The sequence below is a fragment of the Podarcis cretensis genome (assembly GCF_951804945.1).
Source record: "Podarcis cretensis genome assembly, chromosome: 1".
NCBI classification, from domain to species: domain Eukaryota; kingdom Metazoa; phylum Chordata; class Lepidosauria; order Squamata; family Lacertidae; genus Podarcis; species Podarcis cretensis.
In genome coordinates this window covers 4278428-4293160 of record NC_137170.1, presented here as the reverse complement: position 1 = coordinate 4293160, position 14733 = coordinate 4278428, and the positions used below count along the sequence as shown (strand labels likewise).

The 14733-nt window shown below is 49.7% G+C and overlaps 1 protein-coding gene and 1 long non-coding RNA gene across 2 annotated transcripts in view; one reads left to right on the top strand and one right to left on the bottom strand.

Annotated features, from left to right (window-relative positions):
• Window positions 1–500: 500 nt before the first annotated feature.
• The window catches only part of PYGL (glycogen phosphorylase L), a 61769-nt gene continuing 47536 nt past the window's right edge, over window positions 501–14733 (top strand). Inside the window, exons 1-2 of the mRNA XM_079988330.1 lie at window positions 501–658; window positions 4017–4261. Coding sequence (XP_079844456.1) covers window positions 4019–4261 — 243 coding nt within the window. The 5' untranslated portion in view covers window positions 501–658; window positions 4017–4018. The remainder of the gene's footprint in view (window positions 659–4016; window positions 4262–14733) is intronic.
• Window positions 9314–14733, bottom strand: part of LOC307208930 — a 50744-nt gene continuing 45324 nt past the window's right edge. Inside the window, exon 3 of the long non-coding RNA XR_013835268.1 lies at window positions 9314–9344. This is a non-coding gene — a long non-coding RNA (uncharacterized lncRNA). The remainder of the gene's footprint in view (window positions 9345–14733) is intronic.

Sequence of the window (14733 nt, the reverse complement as noted above, 5' to 3'; positions counted from 1 at the left end):
CTCACCGTGCAATATTTAAATGCATATTTTAACCACGGACGTTTCTACCCCAACGTTTTCCCACGTTTCACTGCGTCTTTTAATCCAGACGCCCTAAACGCCATGCGTGCAAATCGCTTAGAAACCTAAATCTGGCACGGAGCTGGTTCACCAACGAACCAATAGCTTTGCCTACTCAGAGGTAAGGCCCTTTGAGCTCAATGGGGCTTACTCTCGGGTAAAGAGGGGGTGAGCGCCGCCGATCTCCGCTTCACGTCCCTGCCTGCCTGCCCGCCCTGCCCTAGGGGCCTGGCAAACTCCTGGCTGCGCCTGCCATCCCTCCTGCAACCGGAGCAACGCCAAAGCGGCTGGGGAGGGAAGAAGGAGCACCGCGGGAGGGGCGGCAGCCAGTCCGGAGCCCGATCCCGCCCCGCTTCCCCATTCCAGGGCTGCGCTGCTCCGCCCGCCCCTTCGGGCAAGAAAACTTCCCTGTCCAGCGATTAGGAGGCGGGGTCCCGGGGCTAACAGGCGTCCGCCTCGGCCAATGGCAGCCTATAAAAAGAGGGGCGGGGGCGGGCCTTGGCTCTTTCCGGGAAAGATCCTCGAAGCGCCTCTGCGCAGCACCGAACCCCGAAAAGAGAGGGGACACCATCTTCCGACGCCCCGGGATCCAGCGCAGGTAAATGCTTCGCGATGGGCGACGCCCGTCTGCGCGCTTGTCCTGCTTGGCGTAGCTCCCTGGGGGGCAGGAAGAAAGGGAAAGTCCTGCAGGACACGCCCCAGGGGAGAAAGTTTTGGGGGCATTTGGGGGGCGGGGAGGGTGCCCCCCTTCCCTCCCTCCGACCCCTCGCAAGTAAGCGCGCAAGGGGAGAAGGGGGCGCGGTCCGGGTGGGCGCTGCTGCAAACGGTGCGTAAAAGCGCACAGGGTAGAAGCGAGGTACGCGGTTGGCTCTGAACTTTCTCGGGTGCAAGGAGGCACTTCCTGGGGGTGGAGGGGGACCCCCCCCCCACTCATGCGCGCACCTCGAATCTTCCAGCCCCATCTGAGGGGGATCAACTTTCTTCAAGGATGTTTTGCCTCCCCCCTCCCAAACTCCCCACGGAAGAGTGGAAGGGAAGAGTGCAGGCGGTTCTGTTTAAGTGATTTTCCTTGCCTGCCAGGCAAAAAACCCACAGTTCAAACGTTACTCTGAAAGAGGCGTGTTGCACTTCTGAGGTCCGCAAGAGGAGTGTGAACGCTTCCGTCGGATGCGCGTTCTCGGGGGGGGGGAAAGAGCCCCTCATCCACTTTAAAGGTCTCAATCTTTTCCCCATAGAGGCAGCTCAGAAGTGACGCTGCGCTTCCGTGCACTCCCTTATTTGCCGGAGAGTAAGCCTCATAGAACGCAGTGGGAGTTAATTCGGAGTAAGCGTGCTTAGATTTGGGGCTACACAGTGCAATCCCAAGTATGCTTACTCGCGAGCAAGTGAGGTCTCCTTTAAAAATGCCTCTGCATAGGGTGTTATTTCTGCCACGGACCCTCTCTGACCCACAAGTGGGGCTTTTCCCAGGACCAGTTAAACTCATTGATTTTGGACCTTCTCAAACCCGAGGCCTGAATGCTTTTGGGATCTCCACATTGGTGTCTTGTCCCACTGATCACGGCCTTTAGGTTGGAAAGGGAGTGAATTTGACTTTTCTGCATCAAGAGGCAGTGTGGTGTAGTGGTTAGACTAGGACCTGGGAGAGACCAGGGTTCAGATCCCCACCCAGCCATGAAGCTCACTGGGTGACCTTGGGCCAGACCTCTCAGCCTAGCCTACTCCACAGGGCTGATGCAAGGATTAAATGAGGAGGGGGATGCACCGCCATGGGATTCCTTGGAGAGAAAGATGGGGGTATAAATGCAAGCAATAAATAAATTTATTTATTCTCCAGTCTGATGGGAGTTGTAGTCCAAAAATCTGGCAGGCTACTTTGTTATGTTCTTGTGTAACTCTATTTGCAAATGGTGTTGCTTGCCACCCTGGACTCCTTTGGGACGAAGGGCAAGATATAGATTGCAATAACCAAAGCGGAAATAAAATATTCACACTGGGATAGCATGAGACTCTTCAGGGTCTCCGAGTCCCACAGTGGGCAAAAGACTCCTGCAATACAGGGGGGTTGGACTGGATGACCCTCAAGGTCCCTTCCAGCTCCAGGATTCTGTGAACTGACCAAAGTCCAAAGCGGTTTGGAGAGAGACGTAGCCCGTTGTGCTGCAACCAATTTATCTGGGCTTTCATGAAAGCCCAAATGGGGATCCAGGACTCGTGTGCAAAAAGGAAGGAGGAAATTGAGGTTCTTTTCTTGCTGCCTCGCTGCCTGGCAACTTCCCCTCTTTCTCAGGCAGAAAAGGTTTTCTCTGTCGTTGTGACTGGCCTGGTTAGCACTGAAGCATGTAATCTGGATTTGGGCAGAACACTTCAGGCTGCAGTTGAGAGTTCCTATAAAATAATACTCTCCTCTAGACCCCCTTCTGCCTGACATGGGACCAGGGCCCTGCAGGACTTGATCTCCTTCCACAGGGCCTGTAAGACAGGGCTATTCCGCCTGGCCTTCAATTTGAATTAGCCTGATCCTCTGTTCCCCTTTCCCTTTCCTCTTCTGTGAAGAAACCCTTTCTGGGACCTCACATTTAAATTCTTCCCTGGTCTCCTTGCTGGCCCAAGTAGGACCAACTTGGCCAGTTAGCCCTGGTGATCATTTGATGTCTACTGACTGGGTTCCCCTCCCCCAATGACCCCTGAATTTTTGAATTTTATTGATATTGATGCTGCATTTTCTGTTGTGTTTTATGCTGTTTTAAAGCCGCATTTTAATCATTGTTTTATATTTGCTGTGAGCCGCCCTGAGCTCGGTTTTTAAACCGGGAAGGGCGAGGTATAAATAAAAAAATATTTTTATTATTATTATATGACATGCTAGCTTCCTAGGTACAAGGTGAGGGGGTGTTCATTTGTAAGAGTACATCATGTAAGCCTGCATTTGCAGTCTGAGGTGGTGCACCCCAAGCTCTGATTTCCCACCTTTGCAACCCCAATATGCACCTTTGCAAACCCGGTTGCCAAGGCAGTAACTGACGTCAGCTCCCTCCCCCCATTTCCAGCCCCCCCAATCTCCTGCACCTCTCATAGAAGCATGCCACTCAACCTGAACCCGCAGGATGCAAAAAAAAGAAAAAAAAAGGTGAAATTTAATTTTGTAATTTAAGTTTAGGAACTTAATTGGAGAGTTAAAATCGAGATGTGGAACTATCAACAAAAGGCAGGTTTGAGAATTGGACATGCTTCAAGGTTCAGACTATGGGAAGTCGTAAAATTAATAATTACCGTGGTTTTTTGCTCTATAAGACTCACTTTTTCCCTCCTAAAAAGTAAGGGGAAATGTCTGTGCGTCTTATGGAGCGAATGCAGGCTGCGCAGCTATCCCAGAAGCCAGAACAGCAGCAATCCCTCTTGCTGTTCTGGCTTCTGAGATTCAGAATAATTTTTTTCTTGTTTTCCTCCTCCAAAAACTAGGTGCGTCTTGTGGTCTGGTGCGTCTTATAGAGGGGAAAATACGGTGCAATTTGGAAGATAATTTGACCTTTTTATTTTAGGTTTTTTTAGTTTTATTGGATTATGATTTGATATGTTATTTGGATGTCTTTTATTGGAAAATTAATAAAAATGATCTAACACACACAAAAAAGGAACTTAAAGGCCAGCCCAAACCCCTAATTCCACCTGTGTCCAGCAAAGGGGCAGTCTCCCAGCTGCTTCTTTCAGAGCCCAGCTCACTTTTAAACCAGACTCCTCCTCCTCCTCTTCCTTCCTTCCTTCATTCAGTTGCTTCTCAGCCCCACAGAGGGAGGCAGAGCAGAAGGGAGGCTGGCCTGAACAGGAAAGGGCTGTACCCGGTTGCTGGCCGGGAGCTCCAGAGGTCAGTGCCTTCCCAGCCGCTCTTTCTCACTTGGCGGCTGGGCCGTATTGTGCGAAGGGCACCCAGCGCTGTCGTCTCCTTCCTCCGACAGCCATGTCTCGCCCTCTGACGGACCAGGAGAAGCGCAAACAGATCAGCATCCGTGGCATCGTTGGCGTGGAGAACGTGGCGGAGCTGAAGAAAGGCTTCAACCGGCACCTCCACTTCACCCTGGTCAAAGACCGCAATGTGGCCACCCATCGCGACTACTACTTTGCCCTGGCCCACACCGTCCGCGATCACCTGGTGGGCAGGTGGATCCGCACACAGCAGTACTACTACGAGAAGGACCCCAAGGTGAGACATGCGGGGCAAGCCAGAAAGTGGCTCTTATTGCTGTTTTGACACAGTTGAGCTGTGGAACTCCTTGCCACAGTAGGCAGTGATGACCACCAACCTGAACTAACGTTGGTCTGGTGTCCAGCAGCCTCTTGCTTAGCTGGTCCATCGGGACTCAGATTTCTATTTATGATTTGGTTAAATTGTGGATCATTCCATAGTTTATATAACATGCTTTTGATTGCTAGCAGGCCTTTGTTTCTTGAACAGGTGAGATACATATTTTCAAAAGAAGCAGGGGCAAAGTTCCCATGCTGAAAAATCAAGGAGTTCCGGGACCTAACTTCTTTAAATTATCCTACATGGAAATTGCCTTGGCGCGGTGATTTAGAAGGTGATTAATAAATCGGCAGTGGGTCTGTGCAGTTGTGTAAATCACCCACTGACTGCTTCTTGGAGACTCTCGCCTGGCGGTGTTAGGTGTGGTCCTTGGAAAAACAGACAGGCTTGAGGTGGTGATGGATGTGCCGTCCTTGGTTGAATTGCAAGAGCCACATGCCTTCGCATGCCGCCACTCCTCAAGGGGGAAATGCGATGTTCCCAGGTGAAACCAGCGCCATTGTTCCAGCAAGGGTGAGGTCCGAGATCAGGGTGTTCTGCTTGGCAATGTGTGTGGCAGGACAAAAAGCAGCAGCTCAGGTGCCCTGCAAGGCTGTCCTCCGGTTGCTTTTGGGGACCTGGCTATATATGCACACATGACACAGTTGTGCAACATATGCCTTGTGTAATGTCTCTAAAACAAAAAAGTGGGATGTCTTTAGCACCCTGGTCTCTCTCCCTACTCGGACACTGACAGTCTCTTAGGCAGGGAACTTGAGTCCTTGACCCAAGCCTCTTATCACTCACCTTTCATGCTAGTTTCCACATTTTTGTTGTTGTTTAGTCATGTCCGACTCTTTGTGACCCCCTGGACCAGAGCACGCCAGGCACTCCTGTCTTCCACTGCCTCCCGCAGTTTGGTCAAACTCATGCTGGTAGCTTTGCAAACACTATCCAACCATCTCGCCCTCTGTCGTCCCCTTCTCCTTGTGCCCTCCATCTTTCCCAACATCAGGGTCTTTTCCAGGGAGTCTTCTCTTCTCATGAGGTGGCCAAAGTATTGGAGCCTCAGCTTCAGGATCTGTCCTTCCAGTGGGCACTCAGGGCTGATTTCCTTCAGAATGGAGAGGTTGGATCTTCTTGCAGTCCATGGGACTCTCAAGAGTCTCCTCCAGCACCATAATTCAAAAGTATCCATTCTTCGGCGATCAGCCTTCTTTATGGTCCAGCTCTCACTTCCATACATCACGACTGGGAAAACCATAGCTTTAACTATACGGACCTTTGTTGGCAGGGTGATGTCTCTGCTTTTTAAGAAGCTGTCTAGGTTTGCACATTTCTATGCACACTTTTTGTGAATGCCTCCATGTTTGAGGGTGCTGGTTGGAGGGCTGCCTCACAAAATGTGGATTTCGAAGGATGGCTGGGTTTAAGTTGGAGGCTTGGAGGCAGCAGTGCTTCTGAATCTCAGTTGCTGGAAATCCCAGGAGTGGAGAACTGTTCTTGTGCCTTGCTGCTTTCTGTCAGGAGACTGCCATCCAAACGGGGAGGGAGGCAGGGGGATACTCCGCAGATTCTGAGAAGCAGCTCCTCGTCTGGCAGTAGGGAAATCCACACCTCCAGCAGAGCAGAGGGGGAAAGAGGTAGCCGGGTGGAGGGATCCCAAGAGCTAGATACCTAGCACGGCCGGCCAGGAGGCACACACTCTTCCGTCACCCTGCTTGCGCAGAGGGGTGAAACGGAAGGAGGGGAGGCGGAGATTTGGGGTGTCCAAGTTCTTATGTTGGGGGGGGGGAGCCAGAAGGGGCCACTCCCGGAATCTGCAAGTGACTAAGACAGACATGAACGTTGTGGTCCTGCACTGTAAATAGTTTGCACAAATAAAAACCTGCGAAAGACAGGTCGGAGCCCTGCCTGGTTACTCGCGAGCAACCACCTCACCGCCTGACAGTTTCCCATGGGGGCATCAGGTTGGCACCAATATCAGGAATATTCTGATATTCCTATCAGTATAGGATGCTGGACTAGATGGGCCGCTAGAAGTACAAATTACGTAGGTGAATCATAGAATCATAGAGTTGGAAGAGACCACAAGGGCCATCGAGTCCAACCCCCTGCCAAGCAGGAAACACCATCAGAGCACTCCTGACATATGGTTGTCAAGCCTCTGCTTAAAGACCTCCAAAGAAGGAGACTCCACCACACTCCTTGACAGCAAATTCCACTGTCAAACAGCTCTTACTGTCAGGAAGTTCTTCCTAATGTTTAGGTGGAATCTTTTTTCTTGTAGTTTGGAACCATTGCTCCGTGTCCGCTTCTCTGGAGCAGCAGAAAACAACCTTTCTCCCTCCACTATGTGACATCCTTTTATATATTTGAACACGGCTATCATATCACCCCTTAACCTCCTCTTCTCCAGGCTAAACATGCCCAGCTCCCTTAGCCGTTCCTCATAAGGCATTGTTTCCAGGCCTTTGACCATTTTGGTTTCCCTCCTCTGGACACGTTCCAGTTTGTCCGTGTCCTTCTTGAACTGTGGTGCCCAGAACTGGACACAGTACTCCAGGTGAGGTCTGACCAGAGCAGAATACAGTGGCACTATTACTTCCCTTGATCTAGATGCTATACTCCTATTGATGCAGCCCAGAATTGCATTGGCTTTTTTAGCTGCCGCGTCACACTGTTGGCTCATGTCAAGTTTGTGGTCAACCAAGACTCCTAGATCCTTTTCACATGTACTGCTCTCAAGCCAGGTGTCCCCCATCTTGTATTTGTGCCTCTCATTTTTTTTGCCCAAGTGCAAGGTGGTTGCCAGGTGGTTTCTCTTTAAATTGCAGACAGAATTGCAGAAGTCTACTTCTCTTTTCATTCTATTATTATCCTCCCTCCCTCCCTTTGCTTTTGCTTTGTTTAGTTTTGCTCTGTTTTCCTTTTTCACCTAGATAGCTCAGTTGGTTAGAGTGTGGTGCTCACAATGGCAAGGTTGCAGGTTCGATCCCTATAAGGGACAGCTGCATATTCCTGCATTGCAGGGGGTTGGAGTCTAGATCAGGTAGATCCCCGGCTGATCCTGGCAGATCGTGGGATCCTTATTGTGTACAAAAAGTTACGGGGGGGGGGGGGCGCTAAAAAACCCCTCTGTGCAATCCTCCCTCAAAAAGCTCAGCAACTCTGGGCAATCCACCCACCCCACGCACGCTCTTCCTCCCTCCAATGGGTAGATCACTGCCAGTTTTTTAATACTGGGAGCAGATCAGAGTCTCTTGGGAGGTGGACATGCCTACACTAGATGATCCTCAGGGTACCTTCTGAAATAAAAAATTTAAGGTCATATATATATATATATATATGTGTGTGTATGTGTGTGTGTGTGAGAGAGAGAGAGAGAGAGAGAGGTTTTGACCAGCTTCGGCCCATCTGAAGCTGAAGCTGATACAGGCTCGTCTTATCTTGAGCCCAAGCAGAGCGTCGTCACACAGCAGAAGGATAAGCAGTATGTGCCACATTCTTAACTTTATTTACACTTCTATGCTGAGAGAATACAAACATGCATCTTGCCTCTGCGAGAGCAGAGAAGCTACTCCCTCTCGGAAACAACACCGAGAGAACAGTGGAAAACAGGAAACCAGTGAACGTCACATCCAGTCTCCCATTCCCGTGGGAACCCAACAGTAACTGTGACTGTGGAATGCAAAACAAAGCCTTGTGACTGCGTTTGCTGCTCAGTGAGGGAAACAGAAACCATAATAATAAATGTTCGTAAATGTACCAAGCATGTACATAGATATGTGGACCACATGTCTGGAGCAGCACAGGAAGACCGACCTGAAACCATTTTGACTCCCAAACTGACCAAATGTTTTCTCTGCAAGGGGGGAGGGAACCTTCCCATTCTCTCAGGAATTGGGGAATCACCATCTCAAAGGAATGGCCAGAGTACCATGAAAGGCAATCAGATAAGGCATTATCAGATAATCTGGCAGACAGGATATAAACAACGTACTCAGATTTCTGCTGTAGACCGCCTTTTCTGTGATGTAGGTATGATGTTTGTGGGGGGTGGTCTTGGGTTACACCCCTTCTGTGATGTATGTATGATGTATGGAGGGGTGGTCTTGAGCTCCAGGGCAGGGAATTTAAAATGTCTATATAAGGGCAGCCACACCTTGGTTCTGGCTCCTCCTCTGTCCTCCTGCGTGTGGGGGGAGCACCCTGTTGCAACAGATCAATAAAGATCAGGCTTACTAGCTGCTTTGCTTCTCAATATTCTCTGGCTGGCCTCTGTTATTTTCTCCTGCCGACGGAGAACCTACAAAGGACTCTTTAAGGGCTCTTGTGTCCCCCATAAGGGAAGAAGGGCAGATTTTGTTTACAACTCTTCCAACCCTACAATTCTCCTTGCATTTGATGCCCTCTAAAAGGTAAAGCTAAAGGTACACCTGCCCGTATGGGCCAGTCTTGACAGACTCTGGGGTTGTGCGCCCATCTCACTTAAGAGGCCAGGGGCCAGCGCTGTCCGGAGACACTTCCGGGTCACGTGGCCAGCGTGACATCGCTGCTCTGGCGAGCCAGAGCCGCACACGGAAACGCCGTTTACCTTCCCGCTGGTAAGCGGTCCCTATTTATCTACTTGCACCCGGAGGTGCTTTCGAACTGCTAGGTTGGCAGGCGCTGGGACCGAGCAGCGGGAGCGCACCCCGCCGCAGGGATTCGAACCGCCGACCTTTCGATCGGCAAGTCCTAGGCGCTGAGGCTTTAACCCACAGCGCCACTGCCCTCTACTCTGGGTCAATTAGGACGCTGGTGGCGCTGTGGGTTAAACCACACAGAGCCTAGGACTTGCCAATCAGAAGGTCGGCGGTTCGAATCCCCGCGACGGGGTGAGCTCCTGTTGCTCGGTCCCTGCTCCTGCTCACCTAGCAGTTCGGAAGCACGTCAAAGTGCAAGTAGATAAATAGGTACTGCTCCGGTGGGAAGGTAAACGGTGTTTCCGTGCGCTGCTCTGGTTCGCCAGAAGCGGCTTAGTCATGCTGGCCACATGACCCGGAAGCTGTACACCGGCTCCCTCGGCCAATAAAGCAAGATGAGCGCCGCAACCCCAGAGTCGGCCACGACTGGACCTAATGGTCAGGGATCCCTTTACCTTTTACTCTGGGTCAATGAGGGTAGGCACATGAAGGTGATAGATGGTTGAAGAAAGACTGCATGAGAGGCAGAAGGGAAGATATCCTGGGGTGGGAGGCTGGGAGAAGAAAGGGAAGCTCCCAGGTGAGCTACCTTTGAGTGAGACCTCTTTCTGCTTCTGTTTTTGTTTAGATTACCTTGTTTTCAGGGTATCTCATTATGACAAAGCCTTAATGAAAATGCTATGCCCCAAAAAAGCACAAAAAGTGAAAACGGAATTGAATTTCTTCTCCCTCCCAACTTGTGGATTTCATGTTGGTGAGGACTGAGCCCAGCTTATTAGCAGAATCCATGCCTTGCACCCAGAAGGCCTCAAGTTCAATCCCTGCCTTCTCCAGCTTTGAAAGATATGCTTCTTAATAGGGCTGGAGGAGACCTTGTCACTGCCAATCCTGAAAAGCGATAGGCTGAAAGGCAGATCTAAATCCAGCGTGGAATAGCTGGTTGCCCTCCTCGAATTGGATTGACTTAACCATCTCTTCAGGACTGTTAACGGCCTTTAATGTAGAGCTTTAGCCTGGTAGATTAAGGAGTAATCCCATTTGTGGCATCAGTCGGAAGCGCTTTCTCTCAAGTGAGGTGGACATGCTCTCTGCTGAGACAGCTTTGCTCCTAATCTGCCCTTTCTCCAGCTCCCATCTTTGATTCGGTGCTTCATCCTAGACTTCCAGAACCACCTTCCACCCTGCCTCTCATTTTAAGTTTAGAAAAGTCCTGTCTTGCCTCATCGGATGGGACCCGGAGGTGACCCCTGAGCCACCATTTATAGCTCACATCAGGCACCAGGGTGTGTAATTATTATTATTATTATTATTATTATTATTATTATTATTATTATTAATTTATTTATACCCCGCCCTATCCGGTTCAAAAACCAGGCTCAGGGTGGCTAACAACAAATTTAAAACACTTTAAAACACTTAATTATAACCGCAGCATAAAATACAATATAAAAACATGAATAACAATAAAATTCAAAAATCAATTTAGGGGAAATAAGCATTAGATAATCCCCAGGGCTAGATGGCTGAATTGGTCCTACTTGGGCCAGCGAGGAGGCCAGGGGAGAATTAGCTGTGGGGTCTCAGAGTGGGTAATCTTCATAAAGGGGGAGGGAAGGGAAGGGAAATAAAAGATCAGGCTGAATTCAAATTAAAGGCGAGGTGGAATAGCTCTGTCTTACAGGCCCGACGGAAGGAGGTTAAATCCTGCAGGGCCCTGGTCTCATGGGACAGAGCATTCCACCAGGTCGGAGCCATCACTGAGAAGGCCCTGGTGGAGGATAGTCTGACTTCCTTAGGGCCCGGGACCTCTAAACTTTGCTTATTCATGGACCTTAAGGTCCTCTGTGGGGCAGACCAGAAGAGGCGGTCCCGTAGATATGAGGGCCCTAATCCACAAAGGGCTTTAAGATGGAGCAAGCTTGCTTTCTGCTGCTCCAGAGGGTGGGAACCGAACCAACAGATCCAAATCGCAAGAATGAAAATTCCGACTGAACCTTTCTGATGGCAAGAGCAGTTTGCCAGTGGAACGGACTCCCTCATAAAGGGGTGGGTGCAATTTCCCTGTAGGTTTTTCAACACAAGTTGGCTTCCCATCGGCCAGGGATTCTTTGGCTGTGTTTCCTGCAAGGCAGGGGGTTGGACTAATAACCCCTGGGTGTCCCTTTCAACTCCGTGATTCTTTCCAAGGTGAGCTGTGCTTTACAGCAAAGGGGAAAGGGAAAGGGATGCAGGTGGCACTGCGGCCTAAACCACTGAGCCTCTTGGGCTTGCCGATCAGAGGGATGGCGGTTCGAATCCCTGCGATGAGCTCCCATTGCTCTGTCCCAGCTCCTGCCAACCTAGTATTTCGAAAGCACGCCAGTGCAAGTAGATAAATAGGTACCACTGCGGCAGGAAGGCAAATGGCTTTTCTGTGTGCTCTGGTTTCTGTCACGGTGTCCCGTTGTGCCAGAAGCGGTTTAGTCCTGCTGGCCACATGACCTGGAAAGCTGTCTGTGGACAAACGCCTGCTCCCTCGGCCTTAGAAGCAAGATGAACGCCACAACCCCATAGTCACCTTTGACTGTACTTAACCGTCCAGGGGTCCTTTACCTTTACCTTTTTTTGCCTTTACAGCAAAGGGGTTGCTGACTGTGGGAACTGGGACCAGAGCTGTCCTGATGAGCCCCAAACTCTTGCAGGAGTAGAAATCCTTTTAAAAGCATGCAGGTGGCTGGGACACAGGTGGCGCTGTGGGTTAAAGCCTCAGCGCCTAGGGCTTGCCGATCGAAAGGTCGGCGGTTCGAATCCCTGCGGCGGGGTGCGCTCCCGCTGCTCGGTCCCAGCGCCTGCCAACCTAGCAGTTCGAAAGCACCCCCGGGTGCAAGTAGATAAATAGGGACCGCTTACCAGCGGGAAGGTAAACGGCGTTTCCGTGTGCGGCTCTGGCTCTGGCCAGAGCAGCGATGTCACGCTGGCCACGTGACCCGGAAGTGTCTCCGGACAGCGCTGGCCCCTGGCCTCTTAAGTGAGATGGGCGCACAACCCCAGAGTCTGTCAAGACTGGCCCGTACGGGCAGGGGTACCTTTACCTTTACCTTTACCTTACAGCTAACTTATTTGATTTTGGCCCTGCTTTCTCATGCAAATGCTCCTCACAGATGATAAAACCAATAAAATAGAATACAGTGGTACCTCGGGTTAAGTACTTAATTCGTTCCGGAGGTCTGTTCTTAACCTGAAACTGTTCTTAACCTGAAGCACCACTTTAGCTAATGGGGCCTCCTGCTGCTGCCGCACCACCGGAGCACGATTTCTGTTCTCATCCTGAAGCAAAGTTCTTAACCTGAAGCACTATTTCTGGGTTAGCGGAGTCTGTAACCTGAAGCGTATGTAACCTGAAGCGTATGTAACCCGAGTTACCACTGTAATGAAAATTGCCCCAAACCATCTGATAAGCGTTGGAGAAGTGACGATCAGAGGCAGGGGATAAGCCTATGAATTTAAACAGGCTATATTTAAGCACTGAATATGTTTCCTCCTGACTTGAATAGGGACGCGGGTGGCGCTGTGGGTTAAACCACAGAGCCTAGGGCTTGCCGATCGGAAGGTCGGCGGTTTGACTCCCCGCGACGGGGTGAGCTCCCGTTGCTCGGTCCCTGCTCCTGCCAACCTAGCAGTTCGAAAGCATGTCAAAGTGCAAGTAGATAAATAGGTACCACTCCTGTGGGAAGGTAAACGGTGTTTCCATGCGCTGCTCTGATTCACCAGAAGTGGCTTAGTCATGCTGCCCACATGACCCAGAAGCTGTATGCCGGCTCCCTCGGCCAGTAAAGCGAGATGAGCGCCTCAACCCCAAAGTCGGCCACGACTGGACCTAATGGTCAGGGGTCCCTTTACCTTTACCTATGTTTCCTCCTGACTTGAATACCAGGGATTTCTGTGGACTCTCTCCCTAATTTTCTGAGCAGTGGATGTTTCACAGGGTTTAGACATAGGGTGCCTTCCAAGGTTTGTTCTTAATTACGATTAATTATCCAAGCAGAGCAAATAAATTATCCAAGCAGAGCAAATAAATCACCCCTACGGCAGGCAGAAAAACTACCCGCATCAAGGCAGGTTTATTTATGTATGCCTTTTTTGTGCGGTTACTGTACACAAAGCTGGTTCATACCAGATAAAAACACAGAATTCAGGTCTCCCAGGGAACCTGCGTGTCTCAAGTCACGTCACCTGCAACTTCCTTCCCTCCCCAGATGGCAGACCTGGCCCTGAATTTATCCCCGGCCCCTGCCTCCCAGTGCTGTCATTTTCTTGCTTTTTTCTCTCCCCCCCCCTTTTTAAATTATTATGTTTATTGCAAAACATACAACATAAACAGACAAAAACAATATCGCAACGACAACTAAACATTAATTCACTACACATCATCTAACATCACACATATTTTTGACTTCCGAATCACCTCGTCGTGCTTTCTAAATAATCTTAACCTATACGCACTTCCTGTTATATCTATTACATATCAAGAATTTTTTCTACCTTTATGATTTTCTTTAATATTCAAGATTCAGTCTATACCTGTCAGGAGAACTGCATTATCACAATATTGTTTTAAATATTCTTTCAATATTGTTCATACTTTGCTCACTTTCTGATTTGAGTTTCCTCTTAATCTCCTGGTCATTTTCGCAAGTTCCAGGTGTTCTATCATCTTCACCTGCCGGTCAAGCTTTATAGGAATTAAGTCACCTTTCAAATTTTTTGCTACCAGAATTCTGGCCGCCGTGGTTGCAAACATAAAGATGGCTCTAAAGCTTTTTTGGATTTCAGTGGACATAACGCCTTACAGAATGGCTTCTAGTTTTGTTTTGTTTTTTTGAAAGAAGAGCTGTCATTTTCTTAAGGCTTCAGTCATCTTAATTTTGTTAAAGGTGGCTGACCGTCGTTTGCACCATTCGTGCTGGGGCCAAACTCAAAACGGTGCAATCTTAACCCGGCCATTTGGCTCTGGAGACGGTTGCTGCGTGTTGGGCAACGAGATTGTTTGCTCACCGATGTACAAACCGTGACGGAATGGAGTAAGTTTGGTGGGGGAAATGTTCCTGGAATGCGAAGCACATGTCTGGCAGAGAATGAATTGCATCAAATTGATTCTTGCTGGTGGCTTGTGGTTTGTCTAGGTCTGCTGGCTCTTCTCTTCTCCTTCCCTTTATAATACAATCTCCATGGTTTGCTGAATGTAGCTTTCCCAAAGCAAAGGAAAGATTGGACTCTGATTAATAGAATAGACACGAGGCTTGACCAGCAAGACTCTGGGAGGAGTGCCAATAATAATTCCTCTCCACCCCTCGGTCCAGGTCGTTTTATTCACAAAAGAACTTTTTACACAGTGTTTGTAAGAACCAATCAGATTTCCTCTGAACATTTCAAAAACCACACGTGGGACAAAGTCAAAAGTTAAAACTGTTGTTGTTTAGTCGTGTCCGACTCCTCGTGACCCCCTGGACCAGAGCACGCCAGGCCCTCCTGTCTTCCATTGCCTCCTGCAGTTTGGTCAAACTCATGTTGGTAGCTTTGAGAACACTGTCCCACCATCTCGTCCTCTGTCGTCCCCTTCTCCTTGTGTCCTCCATCTTTCCCAGCATCAGGGTCTTTTCCAGGGAGTCTTCTCTTCTCATGAGGTGGCCAAAGTCTTGGAGCCTCAGCTTCACGATCTGTCCT